The following is an 18472-nucleotide window of genomic DNA, read 5'->3' on the forward strand; positions in this document are numbered from 1 at the left end:
CCTTAAAGTATCCAGCCTCAGGCCTCCATCCAGCCACACATGTCAAACATATGATGATAAATTCTGAAAATCTTATTTCATCATATAAAAGAAAAGGTTCTCCTGATCCCAAGTCCCAGACCCAGATCAAATGATAACTCAGATCTTACCCAAAATACATGCTTACAGTCAATTCTTATTAACTAAACTAAAATTTATTAAAAAAGAAAATAGTGTTGGTTAAAAGGTCAACAGACATGAATTCAATTCTTGAGGTTCAGATACATAGCAGAGATGAGCTTGTAGTTGCCAAGTCCTTTAGAAATCGTCCATAGGTTATAGTCCAATGTCCATATTCAGGGTGACTCCAGTCAGTGACTGGGGATCAATCCTTATGGCTTAAGGTTCCCCCTCTTGAAACCCAAAGCAGATCTGAGATGAAGAAAGATCGTGTCCCAAGATTTTTATACATTTCCTGCAGCCTTTTGGCATGAGAAAACAATAGGCTTAACTTTCCTTCTTCCAAACATCATGGCAATTAGCACAGGATAATTTATCCATTAAATAGTTCAGATACAGGTTATATCAACCTTCAAAAAGACATAGACAGTAATACTATTTCACTCAAGTATATGTTAATTATTCCTTTTTTGATCTTTGAATCAAAGCTATAGCCATAGACAAGACTGGTTTGCTTATATCACAAGACCTGAGCAAACATCTACTCTTCTATCCCTAACAATACAGGCTTGCATTTCAAAGCTCTATTCATTTACATATCTTCCTAACCAGTCTCTAAAGTTCAGCCATGGGTCAGGTCAGTCTGTGAGTTAATTAACTCTTTCTGGCCCTCTCACCTTTCAATGAGATATTCTATTACACTCCACAGGTTTCAGAGTAGCAGCCGTGTTAGTCTGTATTCGCAAAAAGAAAAGGAGTACTTGTGGCACCTTAGAGACTAACAAATTTATTAGAGCATAAGCTTTCGTGAGCTACAGCTCACTTCATTGGATGCATTTGGTGGAAAAAACAGAGGAGAGATTTACACACACACACACACACACACACACACACACACACACACACACACACACACACACACACACACACACACACACAGAACATGAAACAATGGGTTTATCATACACACTGTAAGGAGAGTGATCACTTAAGATAAGCCATCACCAGCAGCAGGGGGGGGGGAAGGAGGAAAACCTTTCATGGTGACAAGCAGGTAGGCTAATTCCAGCAGTTAACAAGAATATCAGAGGAACAGTGGGGGATGGGGTGGGGGGGAGAAATACCATGGAGAAATAGTTTTACTTTGTGTAATGACTCATCCATTCCCAGTCTCTATTCAAGCCTAAGTTAATTGTATCCAGTTTGCAAATTAATTCCAATTCAGCAGTCTCTCGTTGGAGTCTGTTTTTGAAGCTTTTTTGTTGAAGGATAGCCACTCTTAGGTCTGTGATCGAGTGACCAGAGAGATTGAAGTGTTTTCCAACTGGTTTTTGAATGTTATAATTCTTGACGTCTGATTTGTGTCCATTCATTCTTTTACGTAGAGACTGTCCAGTTTGGCCAATGTACATGGCAGAGGGGCATTGCTGGCACATGATGGCATATATCACATTGGTAGATGCGCAGGTGAACGAGCCTCTGATAGTGTGGCTGATGTGATTAGGCCCTATGATGGTATCCCCTGAATAGATATGTGGACAGAGTTGGCAACAGGCTTTGTTGCAAGGATAGGTTCCTGGGTTAGTGGTTCTGTTGTGTGGTGTGTGGTTGCTGGTGAGTATTTGCTTCAGATTGGGGGGTTGTCTGTAAGCAAGGACTGGCCTGTCTCCCAAGATCTGTGAGAGTGATGGGTCATCCTTCAGGATAGGTTGTAGATCCTTGAGGATGCGTTGGAGAGGTTTTAGTTGGGGGCTGAAGGTGATGGCTAGTGGCGTTCTGTTATTTTCTTTGTTGGGCCTGTCCTGTAGTAGGTGACTTCTGGGTACTCTTCTGGCTCTGTCAATCTGTTTCTTCACTTCAGCAGGTGGGTATTGTAGTTGTAGGAATGCATGATAGAAATCTTGTAGGTGTTTGTCTCTGTCTGAGGGGTTGGAGCAAATGCGGTTATATCGTAGAGCTTGGCTGTAGACAATGGATCGAGTGGTATGATCTGGATGAAAGCTAGAGGCATGTAGGTAGGAATAGCGGTCAGTAGGTTTCCGATATAGGGTGGTGTTTATGTGACCATCGCTTATTAGCACCGTAGTGTCCAGGAAGTGGATCTCTTGTGTGGACTGGTCCAGGCGTTGCCAACTCTGTCCACATATCTATTCAGGGGATACCATCATAGGGCCTAATCACATCAGCCACACTATCAGAGGCTCGTTCACCTGCGCATCTACCAATGTGATATATGCCATCATATGCCAGCAATGCCCCTCTGCCATGTACATTGGCCAAACTGGTCAGTCTCTACGTAAAAGAATGAATGGACACAAATCAGACGTCAAGAATTATAACATTCAAAAACCAGTTGGAGAACACTTCAATCTCTCTGGTCACTCGATCACAGACCTAAGAGTGGCTATCCTTCAACAAAAAAGCTTCAAAAACAGACTCCAACGAGAGACTGCTGAATTGGAATTAATTTGCAAACTGGATACAATTAACTTAGGCTTGAATAGAGATTGGGAATGGATGAGTCATTACACAAAGTAAAACTATTTCCCCATGATATTTCTCCCCCCCCACCCCACCCCCCACTGTTCCTCTGATATTCTTGTTAACTGCTGGAATTAGCCTACCTTGCTTGTCACCATGAAAGGTTTTCCTCCTTTTCCCCCGCCCTGCTGCTGGTGATGGCTTATCTTAAGTGATCACTCTCCTTACAGTGTGTGATAAACCCATTGTTTCATGTTCTCTGTGTGTGTGTGTGTGTGTGTGTGTGTGTGTGTGTGTGTGTGTGTGTATAAATCTCTCCTCTGTTTTTTCCACCAAATGCATCCGATGAAGTGAGCTGTAGCTCATGAAAGCTTATGCTCAAATAAATTTGTTAGTCTCTAAGGTGCCACAAGTACTCCTTTTCTTTCTATTACACTCGTAACATCGCATCTGCACATTGTGTGAAAAAGCAGAATCCCACTAGCCAGAGCCTGCATTTTCCATTATGCATGTCGTGTAACTGACTGAAGAACCTATTATGCTATAACATGCTTAGGAGAGCTATGCAAATGATTTGCCATCTGAATCTGGTGATGTGTTGCTGTCTTGGTGCAAATATTTCACAAATACCTACATTCTAATACTGATCACTCAATCTGAGCTCTTCCCTTACATGAAATGGGAAAATCTTTACATGATATTGTCTATGTAGTTGAAAAACTCTATGTAATGAGGTAGTTATGGAAAACATTTCACTGTCAAATTGACCTTATTGCAAGTTTTCAAGGTATTTCACAGTAAGCCAGTAGCCTTCATGGTCAACTGTTCCTACCTATGAATAAACATTCCTCTGTAGTGGAAAAAGTGTGTGCATTTGAGGATCATCATTAATAATAAAAAAAAATCTTCGCTGAGGTCCTCAATCTTCTTCTCAGGACCTATTTTTCTTGTCACGTAGATTCTGACTGTTGGTTGCTTGGGGGACATTCTACACTTTTCTCCAGTTAGTTGAACAGGGTCACTTTGAATTGCATTGTGTCGTTCAAGCTACAACTGTCATCAGCAACAAGTGGTGCTGTCTCAGTAACATATAGGCTGTTTTTAGTGGGTGTATACTAATCTATGATTGTCAGTCAACTTAAGAGTTTTGATCCCAGATTTTACCTATGTGTGGTCATTAGAAACTTGGCAACTGGGCTCACATTATAAACACCAGAATGGTGTTAAAAATACAGTTTATGGGACAAATCCTTTTCACCTTATGTGAGCATGCCTGGTGAAATCAGTTGGACTGCTTGTATGAGGAAGGCAAGCAAGATTTAGGGTCTTATCCAAAGCCCATGGAAGGTAGACTCCTGTTGACTTCAGTGGCCTTTAGATCAGGCCCTTAGCCTTTTATTTGTAAAATTTGCCGTCATTGTAGTACTCCAAAATATTGATCTAGATATATTTAATGAACAGGAGTACTTATGGCACCTTAGAGACTAATTTGTTAGTCTCTAAGGTGCCACAAGTACTCCTGTTCTTTTTGCGGATACAGACTAACACAGCTGCTACTCTGAAACCTGTCATATATTTAATGGATATCCAACCTTAATGTTGCCAAGTGTCTTCATTTCAAGATCATTGAAATCAGGTTTTGTAACTCACGTGAACATAATTTTCGGTTCTTTGAAATACAGTTGTTGTATTGTTCTGATACAGTTCAATCCCATTTGAAGAAAGGGTGATAGCTATTCTTCATTGGCTGCAGTTACCTAAAGATGAAAGGTAGGTATTAAATTTCAAATGTAAAGCTTCTGTTTACAGTGTTAAAATAATGAAATAATGATTAATAAATACATTGCAATGTAAATGTTGTTTATATTTAATACCCTGTGTGCATTATTTCAATAACTTCATAAGAACATAAGAGTGGCCATACTGGGTCAGACCAGTGATTCATCTAGCCCAGTATCCAGTTTTCTGACAGTGGCCAATGCCAGATGCTTCTGAGGGAAGAATAGGGCAATTATTAAGTGATCCATCCCCTCTCGTCCAGTCCCAGAATCTGAAAGTCCCTGGTTTATGGGATTGCATCCTGGACTATTTTGGCTAATAACCATTGATGGATTTATCTAATTCTTTTCTGAACCCAGTTACACTTTTTGTCTTCACAATATCCCTGGCAATGATTTCCATAGGTTGACTGTGCATTGTGTGAAGAAATAGTTCCTTTTTGTTTGCTTTAAAACTGTTGCTTATTAATTTCATAACACTTCCTTACTCACTTTCTCCACATCAGTCATGATTTTAGACTTCTATCATATCCCCCTTTAGTCATCTCTTTTTCAAGCTGAAAAGTCCCAGTGTTTTTAATCTCTCCTCATATTGAAGCTGATCCATACCCCTAATCATTTTTGGTGCCCTTCTTGATACTTTTTCCATTTCTAACATATCCTTTTTGAAAGGGGGTGACCAGAACCGCACACAGTGTTCAAAGTGTGGGCATACCATAAATTTATGTAGTGGCATTATGATATTTTCTGTCTTACTATCTATCCCTTGCCTAATGGTTCCGAACATTCTGTTAACTGTTTGGATTGCCACTGCACATTGCGGATGTTTTCAGAGATCTGTCTACGATGACTCCAAGATCTTTCTTGTGTGGTAATAGCTAATTTAGATCCCATCATTTTTGTATAAATAATTGGGATTATGTTTTCCCATGTGCATTAATTTGCATTTATCAACATTGAATTTCATCTGCCATTTTGTTGCCCAGTCACCCAGTTTTATGAGATCCCTCTGTAATTCTCGGCAGTCTACGTTGGACTTAACTATCTTGAGTAGTTTTGTATTGTTGGCCAACTTTACCACTTTTTCCCAGATCATTTATGATCAACAAATTAGTTGTTTCAAGCCTGTTTCTAAGAAAATTGTCTACCGTTCTCTTCTTTTAAAATGTTTCCTCACTAAGTGATGCACAGTTGTTTCTATTACTTAATATCCATTGTTGAATTATAATTTTTTCCAGACTCTTTTTCAATGTGTATGTAAAATATTACATTTTTGGTGCTGTTTGATATAGACCACACTTTTACACTCTGTATTTAGAAGAACCAGATTCCTCAGGCCATAACTTTGGACCAGTCAGCAGTGGAGTAAGTAGGCAGTTTTTTGTTTTGTTTTTTCAAACTCTGTACTGAGTTAGTGATAAAGCTTTGTAAAGTATGTTAATTTAACAGCCATAAACTGGGGCACTCATCTGCAGTGTATTTATTAGAACAACAACTTTGTGGGAGGGTGAACATGACCTAACATACCTAGTAAAAGGGCATTTAATGTGCTGTTTTCAATGCTAAAAAATTAGGTACTAATTTTAATTATAATTTAAAATTGCAATTGCGGATGAGGTTGTAAATGGTGTATATTTAATCCCCTTCCCCCCCACTCATACACTAGTTCTCCCTTTTGACAAAAAATACTAGAAATTTTTGGAAAGAAAAAAATTGTTTTCATGAACATTATCAGTTGGGGGGGGGACTTAAAGGTGGGTTGGAAGAGATGGGATGAATGAAACATTTTAACCAGCTCTAATCCCAGTCCACTTCTGTGGATGGCTATTCACATTGTATCTGGCACGGTTGCTGGCTGTCTCAGACCACAGTTAGGTGGATATGAATCGTATCTCCTTCCATGTCAGACTTTGGCATAGGGCGGGGATTCTCAACCCTTTTTTCTTTCTGAGGCCCCACCCCCAACATGCTGTAAAAACTCCATGGCTCCACCTGTGCCACAATAACTGCTTTTCTGCATATAAAAGCCAAAGTTGGCACTAGGGGGTACCAAGCAGGGCAACTGCCTGTGGGACCATGCCACAGGGCCCCCACAAAGCTACATTGCTCAAGCTTTGGTTTCCGCTCTGGGTGGTGGAGCTCAGGGCCCCTGGGCTTCAGCTCCATGCAGTGGGGCTTCGACTTTCTGCCCTGGGCCCCAGCGAGTTTAATGCTGGCCCTGCTTGGCGGACCCCCTGAAGCATGCTCACAGCCTGCAGCGGGCCCTGGACCTCTGGTTGAGAACCACTGGCATAGGGGAAGCAGATATTACCACTGTCTATGCTGTACCCATTCTGTAAATAAAGAGAAGCCTTCATTTTCCACCACAGGTCAATGTTACATCCTTCAGTAAATGCACTTACAAAAACAAGAAGAGGTGGAAGGGGAAAAAAACTATTCGGTGATTTGGGAATATTAGAGAATGGTACTATCTTGAACTCAGGAAAAGTTTTCAGAGTAGCAGCCGTGTTAGTCTGTATTTGCAAAAAGGAAAAGTTTTGGCATCTATAACTGACTTTTCCAAATTTCACTGGAGCTATCAACAGCAAGAAGCTTTCAATTTCTCTTGTGGAGCGCTTTCACAAATTGAACACTGTTTCTGTGATAATACTGAAAGATCAATGTAGTTCTTTAGTTAATTAACTGCCAATGAGAGCTTGACAGTGGTGTCTCTGTCTTCCCCCCTCCCCTTCCCCATTTCTTAGGTAATATTAAACTCAGTTATCCTTATCTTTGGTTAGTAAATAAAATGTAGGTTACGTATGTCAGAAACACTTTAAAGAATAAAAACCACTGTAAGGACATCTGACTAGCTCTGTAAGAGCATGATTCTGCAACCCTTACTCACACTGAGTAGAATTACTTATGCAAGTAGTCCCATCAAATGTAACCAGCTGATTATAAATATTAATTGCTCGTATTGATTACTTTATGCATCTAAATTATTCTTGCAAGTAGTCCCACAGAGTCCACTGTCACTAAATACTAAACATGAAAAAGGGTGAAGAATTAAGCTATAGGATGGCATTTCTTTTGGTTTAAAATTAAATTTTCAACCAATGATTAAGACCCCAAGTCACTAGTCCATCCCTATGTTCCCTGTTAAAATTACCCAAATGACAGAAGTATATAATTTATGTGAAGATGAAACTGATTGGACTATATTTTTGTAATAATTTCTCCTTTTAAACAAATAGCTCATATTTAACCTGAAGTGAAAACTTGGGTCTGACCATGCAATTCTTATTCACATGAATAGTTCAACTGAAATCTCTGGGAATACTTATGTGAATAGAGTCTGCAGGAAGAGGTCTTTTATTTGTATATGGGCCATACTGTGTCTTACATTTTATATTCACCAAATACAGATATATGAATTGGTTTCTAAATGCTTAACTTCTATTTTACATCACCACATTTCTATTCTGCAGGTCATTCTTGCACTACAGAGAGTGGACAACATAGTTGGGATGCTGATGGATGGTCTCAAACAAATGAACTTGCACAAATGCCTAAACATTATTCTTCTTTCTGATCATGGTAAATTGATATGTAAACAATGGCAAAATGAGGACAGACACATGCATGGAATTAAGTGGCAGGCTGCAACTTTTATTAACCTTTAGCACAGGGAAGGGACAGTACCTGCCCATCACCCACACTCTTCTATACCAGATATTTAATTGGTTCCAGTTTGGGGGTTATAGGGCTCATTACCAATAGAAACTCAGTGTGGGGTAGGCTCTCCTCAGCCTACCCCCCAGGAATCAGTCTTAGCACCCTCCCTGCTGCAAGAGGAACAGAGGATGCAGAAGGGCACGGACCAAAGGCGTGAAGGCCACTAAGTCTTACCTTGGCCCAGAGAGACCACAAGGTCTCACTCAATTCCCATGAGCCCAAGGCCCATCACCAAAATGCCATTTTATTTATTTATTTATTTATTACCTCTGGGTCTGCATTGTACCTGAGAATCCGTCCTTTTATTGTTAATTTGTGGAGTTGGTGGGGGGAATGATAGTTCATTTCTTTTCACATGCTGCACCAATCTCTCTTCCCCGCCCCCACATTCCACCTTAAGTGACTTCAAAGCAATAGATTCAATTTTAAGACTAAATTAGTTTTTATTTATTATAACATCCTGTTTTTGTTTTTCTTAAGTAGTCACTGGTGTGTGTATACACACTGCACAAATGAAGCTGAAAGCCACAGCCATGGCCTGTTATTTCCACTAGCTTCCTTTGACCTGTCATTTACTGCAGGGCTGTGTGTATAAACCTTAGATTTCTGACCACAGTCCAGAAGTGAAACGTTATCCACTCTACCAGTCCAGCTCCCACAGTATCCTTTATTTTTCTCCTTCAGTGGGGAAAATCTATTTCAGTTTTCTTGTGAGAACTGTCATGAGGGAGTGTTACTGGGCTGCTGAAATGGTAGATGTTTATGTACAGTATGAGTTCACAGTTCCTTTCTGCTGTTCAGATTATATTGTGCTTGGTGATTTAACCAGGAAAGCTACATTTCCCCTTTGTACAAAAAAACTACACATGCTGTTATCAGGAGTACTGCAGATTTGTACTACCTCTTTTAAAAATAACATTTTTTCCCTTTTGCAGGCATGGAAACAGCTAGCTGTAGTAAAACAGCATATCTGAGTACATATATGGAGAATGTTCAAGATATCACAATAATTCCTGGCCCTGCAGCTCGCTTAAGACCCCAAAACGTTCCAGATGAGTATTTCTCTTGTATGTAGTTGCTGATATGTGTTACTTGATTATCTATTTCTAAACTTTTAAAAAATAAGTGAGGATGAATATGTACAGAATATACTGATATTCCTCAGATTCAGTACAAATTTACAGAGAAATGAACTATAAGGGTTGGGGAAACAGTTATGACCTAGAAGCATATATCTTCTACTCTTAAAGGCATTTAAAAACATGGTTCACTTGCATGTGTAGCTGGGGCCCTTAATCTCTATATGGTTTAGCCAAACACAGGTCATTGGATTCAATGCAGGAGTAACTAGGAGAAATTTAATGACCTGTGATATACAGGAGGTCAAACTAGATAACTTAATGGTCCCTTCTGGCCTTAAGCTCTATGAAGGAAGGTTGCTGGATTAAATTTATTTTGTTTCTTGTTTATAAACACTGTACAAAGAAATCAAGAAAGCTCCAAGTTATTAGACTAGCACAACACATTCTTATGTGCACATTGCAATAAAATCTGGAATGTCCGATTCTAGTTGTCAACACCTTTTCTGTCAACACTATTTAAACTATAAATATCTGAACATTACAAGTAAATAACCAAAGCAACTGGAGAGAAGAAAATGTGAAGGAAACCTCTCCTAAAAAGACTAGTTAAAAAGTATAGCTTGAAGATTTTCTGACTGATTTTGTTTTTACTATTGGTTGCTTAGTTTTCATACAGGAAAAACAAGTTTATTACATTTAGAAATTTATTTTTAACCTAGATGACTGCATTATATGGTATTGAATCAGCATTCCATAGTTGGAAGCCTTTTATTTTGCATCTTTTTGTTTAAACTTTAGGTGACTAATTTTTATATGTGACTCTTCCAGTTGATTACCAGTACGTTACCAGACAACTTACAGTAAGTGTAGTCTTTAATGTTGGCTCATGCTTCTTGATTCATTTTGACATTTATTATTTTACAGCATAACATATAAAAAGAGAAGGACACTGCCCCAAACAGGTTACTACCCAAATCTAGATATGACACAATGACAGGTAGAGAAACAACAGAGAAAGAAAAGTGGACAAGGGTTATAGTAATAAGGGTATAAGAAATAGCCAGCAGGATTTGTCAAGAACAAATCATGCCAAACCTACCTAATTTCCTTCTTTGATGGGGGACTAGTGGGTAGGGGGAAAAGAGTAGCCATGATGTGTCTTGGTTTCAGTAAGGCTTTTGATACAGTCCCACTTGACATTCTCCTAAGCAAACTAAGGAAATGTGGTCTAGATTAAATTACAATAAGGTGTGTGAACAACTGGTTGAAAAACTGTACTCAAAGAGAAGTTATCAGTGGTTTGCTATGAAAGTGGGAAGGCATATCTAGTGGGATGCCACAGAGGTCAGTCCTAGGTCCAGTACTAGTCAATATTTTCACTAATGACTTGGAAAATGGAGTGGAGAGTATTCTTATAAAATTAGTGGATGACACCAAGCTGGGAAGGGTCACAAGCAAATTGGAGGGTAGGATTAGACTTCAGAATGATCTTGACAAATTAGAGAATTGAAATCAACAAGATTAAATTCATTAAAGACAAGTGGAAAGTATTACACTTGAAGGAAAAATCAAATGCACAACTACAAAATAGGGAATAACTGGCTAGGTGGTAGTACTGCTGAAAAGGATTTGAGGGTTATAATAGTCAACAATGTTATGCGGTTAAGGAAAAAGGCAAATATGATTCTGAGATGCATTAATGGTAATGGTGTATGTAAGACATGGGATGTAATGGTCCTGCTCTACTCAGCAATGGCAAGACCTCAGCTAGGGTACTGTGTCTAATTCTTGGTACCACACTTCAGGAAAGATGTGGACAAATTGAAGATATTCCAGAGGAGAGCAACAAACATGATAAAAAGGTTTCAAAAACCTGACCTATGAGGAAGGTTAAAACTGGGCATATTTAGCCTTGAGAAAAGAAAACTGAAGGGGGATCTGGTAACAGTCTTCAAATATGTTAAGGGCCCTTCTAAAAAGGATGTTGATCCATTGTTCTCAATGTCCACTGAAGGTAGGACAAGAAGTAATGGGCTTAATCTGCAGCAAAAGTTGATTTTGGGTAGATATTAGGGAAAGGTTTCTAAATATAAGGATAGTTAAGGACTGGAATAAGCTTCCAATGGAGGTTCTAAAACCCTGGAGGCGTTTAAGAACAGGTTGGAGAAACATCTGTCAGGGATGATCTAAGTTTACTTGGGTCTGCCTCAGTAGAGGGGGCCAAAGTTTATGACCCTTTGAATTCCCTTCCAGCTCTACGTTTCTATGATTGTGACCTCAGTGACTCACTTTGGGCAGATAAATGACTTAAGTTTTGTTTGTCATTCATTAGACTTTTTTCTATTTTTAACTCCTCTCTCAGCTGACATTACATCACACTCACCATCCAGATCACCCCATGCAGAAACCTCCGTATTGGCCTCATCAGGATTTTCTAGCCCCTTCTGTTCCCACCTTTGACTCCAAGCATAGTGGAAAATGGTGTCAGAGGGCTCTGGTAGCTATTATTGTTGTAGTTTGTAGGGTAGGACCCCCTAAGTGGCTCAGTCTGGTATTCCAGGAGCTGGCAAACTCCAAGTGGGGATTACATAAAGGAAAAGGGAATGTTGGTGGGGGAGAATATTAAATATCCATGGGTGACCAATATATTAAAACCTTTGTATGTGTATGATTTTTCCATAATAGAGTGCAGCATTCTCAAACTGGACAATTCAACACCACTAGACTTTGAGATCCTGTTCATGTGATGTCTCTTACATAAGAGAGACCTCAATTAATAAAGGTCTTAATACCAGCCAGGGTTCTCAAGTCCAGTGTGGTCAGAATCTCATCAGAAAAAGGAGTAAAAAATTAGATAATTAAAAAAAATTCATTGACCGCATCCCTTAAATATAAGTGTTAAAATACATATTGACCGACTCTCAAATGTAAGTAATTGATATTTATGCACCATCTGAAAGGTCTTTGAGTGTGATGGAAAGACTCCCATTGACTTTAACAGGAGTTGGACAAGACCTTTTGTCGTTAAAGCACTATTAAGCACTTAGTTTATGATATACATAAGAATTTATGCATGATGGTCATGGCTAGTTTTTTCACACATTATTAAATGTATATCTTAATTTAAAAATTTCAGTGCATAGACCCAGATCAGCATTTCAAAGCATTTATGAAAGAGTTCTTACCCAAGCGTTTTCACTATGTCAACAACGACCGAATTGAACGAGTACATTTTTACTTAGACCCCCAGTGGCAACTCGCTCGGTAAGTTACCATTCATCAGTACTTGATTCTACAGTAAAGAATTTCTTGACTTTTTTAATTTTTCTCCTCCAAAGCAAAAGAACAACAAGTGAATGGTTCTAGATTGACAGCCATTGGAGACTGAGGTCTCTGTTTATCCACAGAATAGGTGTAGCACAAAGTATGCTTTTTCCTACACTGCCCTTGTCCCTGACTTTGTGGGATCATCTTAGTCTATATGAATTTCTCCTTGCTAAATATGCCTAAGGTATTGGTGGGTTTTGTGATGTGAACACTTGTCAATTAAGACCCCATTTCTGGAAAGCACTTAAGTACCTGCTTAATTCCCAAAGCATGTGCTTAAAGTTAAGGGTATAAGTGCTTTGCTCAATCAGTGTCCGCCTGTGAACTGCAGTGAATCAACTCACTTTTCACAAGCTATTGAACAACCCTATTGTACTTTTAGCTATTAGCAGCCCAGGGGGAAAATTTGCTGGGGACCTAGAGGTGAAATTTCCTGAACCATCCTGCATTATGTCTTGTTCTCTTATTTCACTGTCAGAAATTGTATTGTTTCTTCTGACCTATACATTTACCATTGCCAGAATAATAGTGTATATTGTGTAATGGTAATAAGGGTTTAATTTAGGAGTGGGGCAGTGGTCCATATATACCATGTTGACATTTGATGAGAGAACCTGTCTGGTGTATGTTTTACAACTTTTAAAATAAACAAGCAAATGTAAAGCTAACCAATTTTACTAAATTCCCTAAAACACTAAACAGTAAAATAATTGAACTGAGGTTACAATGGAGATCACAGGAATGAATCAAGGAATTAACAATAGTATACATTGGAATCAATAAGTCAAGAATATAGATTGAGATAAACAACTGATCAAATTATTGCATGAACACAATCGTAATCAAATCATGAAACTAACACTTACTTCTCTGTTGCTGCTGGCAGCAAAAACTGCCTTCAGAGCTGGGCACCTGGCCAGCAGCAGCAGTTGCCACTTTTTGGCCACCCAGCTCTGAAGGCAGTGCAGCAGCACAGAAGTAAGCCCGGGCAGGGTGCTAGGATGCCCAAGAGCAGCCGCTGGCTTGTATCCCTGCCCACCAGGGAATGCTTTCCAGGACAGGTGGAGGATCTGGGGCTCCCCACAGTGACCTGGACTGACCCGCTACAGCCACGCTCCTGGGCACCACCCCTTGCAGTCACTGCTCCCAGAAGACTCTGCCGTCCCGAGAGGCAGGTCCCCCCACATAAGCTGCGAACAGTTGAAGGGTGGTGGGGAGCTGTGGAGCAGCCAGAGCCCCAGGGTCCTGAGTAGCAGCAGGATTAGACGGGGGAGCTCTGTGGCTGTCTGCACCATGGCACCAGCCAATGCAGCAGCCACCCCACGCTGCCCAACTCTGGCTTCCAGTCTCCGACTGGGTCAGGGCCTCGGGGGAAGAGGCGGGGCTGGCACTTAATTGAGGAGGAGCAGGGGACAGGACTAAGGAGACGGGTGGGGCCTTATGGCAAGGGAGGGCGCAGCCACCCCCCCATTTTCTGTGTAGCCCACCCACTGGGAAGAGACTGGTGCTCCCCATGACTTGCAGAGATTATAACTGGAGATGGCAGTTTCTATTCTTCAAAATTTTAAAGATTTTACTCCTCCAGAGCTTACAGATTCTGTAGGCCCCTGGGTATAGATTTCACTTTAGTTAATGTCCCATTTTATATGCAGACAAACACAGCTACTGAATATATTTTTTCATAAATGCATTTTGTAAAGTAAGTATTATTGGTTACATACCCTGTGACTTCTTTTAAATAGGAAACCATCTGAAAAGAAATATTGCAGTGGTGGATTCCATGGCTCAGACAATCGCTTCATGAGTATGCAGGTAAGATTCAGAAGATGGTAACGCTTATGGTAGCTTAATTCACCTTATTCACAGGTTGCAAAGGATGATTTTCGTGCATATGTTTGTTTAATCCAGGACACACCTTGTAACGGTGTGTACCAGGGCTCCCTGCTGCAGGCCATGCTGTTCTGCTAGACCCTACTCCAGGAAGCAGTGAGGTGGGAGAAAAAGAGAAGCAAAGATGGGTGGTTTTAGAGAGGCCTCAATGGAGCAGCCATCTTGGAAGCCACAGCCAATCTGAGCCCAGCAGACTGAAAGAAAAGGTTCTGTAGGACCTTAGCGGATCAGTTCCTGCCTGGGATGAGAGGAGTGAAGAAGGGGGATGGAACTAGAGAACCTGTGGATGTTGGCCCTGAGATAAGGATGGAGATAAAGGGCCTGGTAGGAAGAGGCCCAGGAAAGTAACAACTATGGATTAGAGTAAATAGTACAGTGTGTGGTTGCAGTTTATAGGGTCCCTGGGTTGGAACCCAGAGTTCCCCTACTAACCATAGGTGACGTGTTATAAACCCCAAGAAGGGGACAGGTCTTATTTGGGAGCCCAAATAAAGGGCCCAGAGCTAGGACTGATGACTCTAGCAAGGGCAAATATGCAATATAGTTATTGGACTATTTGAACCCCATCTGGGGTATTATTTGAACTTTGTGTCTTGGCTGGAGGGCCAAGTTGCTGAAGACCCATCAAGGTCAGCTGGCAGCCTAGAGTAGTCAGGAAGGCATTAAACTTATAACAAAAGGGGAGGGTAAAATGATGAAAGATATGAGCACTCAGCACAAAATCAAGATGCTGAGAATAAAATTAATCAAGGATAAAGTTTGCAGATGACACAAATATTACAGGAACGGTAAATAATGGAGAGAACAGGTCACTAATAAAGAGCAATCTGGTTTACTTGGTGTAAACTTGGCACAAGCAAACAATATACATTTTAATACAGCTAGGTACAAAGAAAGTACAAATGATAGGGGCTCTATTCTGGGAAGCAGTGACTCTGAAAAAGATTTGGGGATCATAGCAAATAATCAGTTGAACATGAGCTCCCGATGTTGTGGCCAAAAGAGCTAATGCAATTCTTGAATGTATAAACGGGGACTCTTGAATAGAAATGGAGAAGTTATTTTACATCAATGTTTGGCACTGGTGTGACCACTTCTGAAGTACTATGTCCAGTTCTGGTGCCTACAGTTCAAGAAGGATGTTGATGATAAATTGGAGAGGGTTCAGAGAATGATTAGAGGATTAGAAAACATGTCCTATAGTGAAGAGAAGATTAATGGGTGACTTCATTAGTTTATAAGTATGGGAAAGAAATATATTTAATAATTGAAATATTTATTTGTAACTTGAAGCTAGACAAATTCAGATGGAAAACAAGGTGTAAATATGTAATTAATTACTGGAAAATTGTCAGGGTTCGTGGTGAATTCTCCATCAGACAATTTTTAAATCAAGATCAGCTATTTTTCTAAAAGCTATGCTCTAGGAATTACTTGAGGAGATTTTATGGCCAGTGTTATATAGGAGGTCAGACTAGATGATCGCAATTGTCCCTTCTGCCTTGGAATGTATGAATATTTCTGTTCCTTTCTGTGCTCCTTCTATAGAGCTGGAATTAGTAAATACAATGGAAATTTGACTTTTTTACTAGAGAAACCTGTACATGCCTTCAACAATTACGTATTGTTGAGATCAAACAGTCTTAAGTCATAGTTAAACACATGTAATTTACTTTACCCCATATTTGTATTATTCACCTAACCTGGCCAATTAGCCTTTCCAACCCCCCCACCCCCATCCCCCAAGAGGAAGGATTGTTTTATGGTTAATTCAAAGGGACTGAAAGCTACACCTGGGTTCTTTTCTCAGCTCTGCCACCAAGCTTTTGTGACTTTGAGAAAGTGACTGAATCTGAGATTGTGATCATTGTTTGCAAAGAGCTTTTAGATCTTGCCAAGGAAGGTAATATAGAAGGGAAATAGTATTGTATCGCTTCTGCAAAGATGGTTGTGATCTACTGGGTGTGCAATTCTCATCCAGAAAGGGAAAACCAATGAGTGCCTCAGACTAAAGGCTTGCAAATAAGCTGTTCGGGTGACGTATGCCAGTCATGTTGGGCCAACAGTTATACTAAGTTTCTTTTTAAGCGATTTTATTTAAGTAAGCATATGGAAGCAGAATTAATTTGCTCAAAAGGAGGGAAGAGAGTGGGGACTTTCATACATCACAAGGTTTACATTTGCTGAAAACTTTTAAAGTCAGCTGTGAATCAAATTCAGTTTTGCTCAGACTTGTCCACCTCCCCAATCTTCTGCAAATGCTTCTTCTACCTCTTCAGATTTCTTCCATGATTAGCCTCATGTTGTCATGTGAAATATATATCTATCTTTAATAAAAAAAAAAAAGAAATCTGCACCTAGTTCAGTCCATGGCACACTGTATATGTTCATCAAAGATGTGGTGATTAAAATGTAAATGGATAAAAGTGGTTTCAGTTTATGTAATATGTACACTTTTTTACATAATATTCCTTAAAGACAAAAGTAAATTGGAGTTTTGTTTAAACTGTAGGCTCTCTTTATTGGCTTTGGACCTGGATTCAAGTTCAAGACTCAAGTTGACCCATTTGAAAATATTGAAATCTATAATTTAATATGTGGTAAGAATAAGCAATCTCTTTTTTTAACCTCATAAGCCTGTGAAAACCTCTTGGGCATAAAAATAAAAATTTTAATAAACATGTGTTTAAATCTCTGAAGCTTCTCCCTTAGAGCCTAATGCATTTCATAAATTTGAAGCCATGTTTATTCCTGAGAAAGATCAGACCCCTAGAGTAAAAAAACAGATTAATATGAACTCTCTGATTGGAACATTTTGACTTTTGACATAAAAGAATTTAAACTAATCTATCCTTCCCCTGCCAAAAAGTAGCCTTTCTACATTACTTGATTTATGTGTTTCCTGTTTTTCTTGCATGCCTGTGTGCTCACTGACGGGACATCCTCAAACAATTTATTCAGGCACTTGTCACTTTATTTCCTATAACATTAGCATTTATTGCAACAGCAACATCAACCTAAGATCTCTTTCTGAAAACTAAAAGAAAAGGAGTACTTGTGGCACCTTAGAGACTAACAAATTTATTAGAGCATAAGCTTTCGTGAGCTACAGCTCACTTCATCGCATGCATTGCGATGAAGTGAGCTGTAGCTCACGAAAGCTTATGCTCTAATAAATTTGTTAGTCTCTAAGGTGCCACAAGTACTCCTTTTCTTTTTGCGAATACAGACTAACACGGCTGCTACTCTGAATTTCTGAAAACTGAATGCCTTGTTGGCTCCTTTGCTCTCCCCTCATATTATGTTGTCTCTTCTTTTACTTTTACTTCTTTTACTTTTCTCTGTTCTTGGTTTTCTTAGCTCACCACTGTCTTCCATTGTCTGTGTCTATAATCCTCCACATCTCTCTCTCCACCTGCTAGTTCCCTCTGTGTCCCTGGGGTGTCCACCTGTCTTTCCACCCTCTGAAGCACAGTTGCCAACTTTCACGCAGTAAATAAGCTTTCACAATAAGCCAAAAATCAAGCTAATCCCATTTCAAAATAAGGCCAAAACAGGCCAATTCCTAAGAACCGCATCACTCTGTGACTAGATCCCCTTGATGTGCAGTCTGGGACTGGGGTGGGCCTGCTGTGCACCCCTGACTCTTTTTCCCCCTCCTTGCCCCCCTTGCCAGGAGCCGATCCAAAAAGAAGCTACAAGCTAAAAACTAGCCAACAAGCAACTCACAAGCCAATTAAGACAAAAACAAGCCCAATTTCTGCATTTCCCTCGCCCCCCACAGATTTGGCTTGTCTGCTCTAAAGCCTCTCCTAGAAACTCCTCCTTCCCCTTTTTTCACTGGAATTCACCCTTGTACTTGGTTCTCCTCAAGGGAGATTCTGTTACCAAAGGCCTTGATCCACAAAAACACTTAAGCCTGTGAATAGGCATACTGAAGTCAGTGGGAAAGCTCTGGTGCCTAAATTTTTTAGTGGATCAGGGCCATCAGCAGGAAGCAGTGTCCCTTTTTCTCTTACTTGCACATACATTGTTGCT

The 18472-nt window shown here is 39.9% G+C and overlaps 1 protein-coding gene across 2 annotated transcripts in view; it reads left to right on the forward strand.

The window, feature by feature from the left end:
• The window catches only part of ENPP1 (ectonucleotide pyrophosphatase/phosphodiesterase 1), a 76499-nt gene that overhangs the window by 45464 nt on the left and 12563 nt on the right, over nt 1-18472 (forward strand). For both annotated transcript variants that reach the window (XM_038394986.2, XM_038394985.2), the window contains exons 10-17: nt 4345-4410; nt 5711-5783; nt 7889-7997; nt 9071-9202; nt 10046-10077; nt 12354-12481; nt 14287-14356; nt 16947-17034. In XM_038394986.2, the coding sequence (XP_038250914.1) occupies nt 4345-4410; nt 5711-5783; nt 7889-7997; nt 9071-9202; nt 10046-10077; nt 12354-12481; nt 14287-14356; nt 16947-17034 (698 nt within the window). The remainder of the gene's footprint in view (nt 1-4344; nt 4411-5710; nt 5784-7888; nt 7998-9070; nt 9203-10045; nt 10078-12353; nt 12482-14286; nt 14357-16946; nt 17035-18472) is intronic.

Source organism: Dermochelys coriacea, chromosome 3 (genome assembly GCF_009764565.3).
Source record: "Dermochelys coriacea isolate rDerCor1 chromosome 3, rDerCor1.pri.v4, whole genome shotgun sequence".
In the NCBI taxonomy this organism is placed as follows: domain Eukaryota; kingdom Metazoa; phylum Chordata; order Testudines; family Dermochelyidae; genus Dermochelys; species Dermochelys coriacea.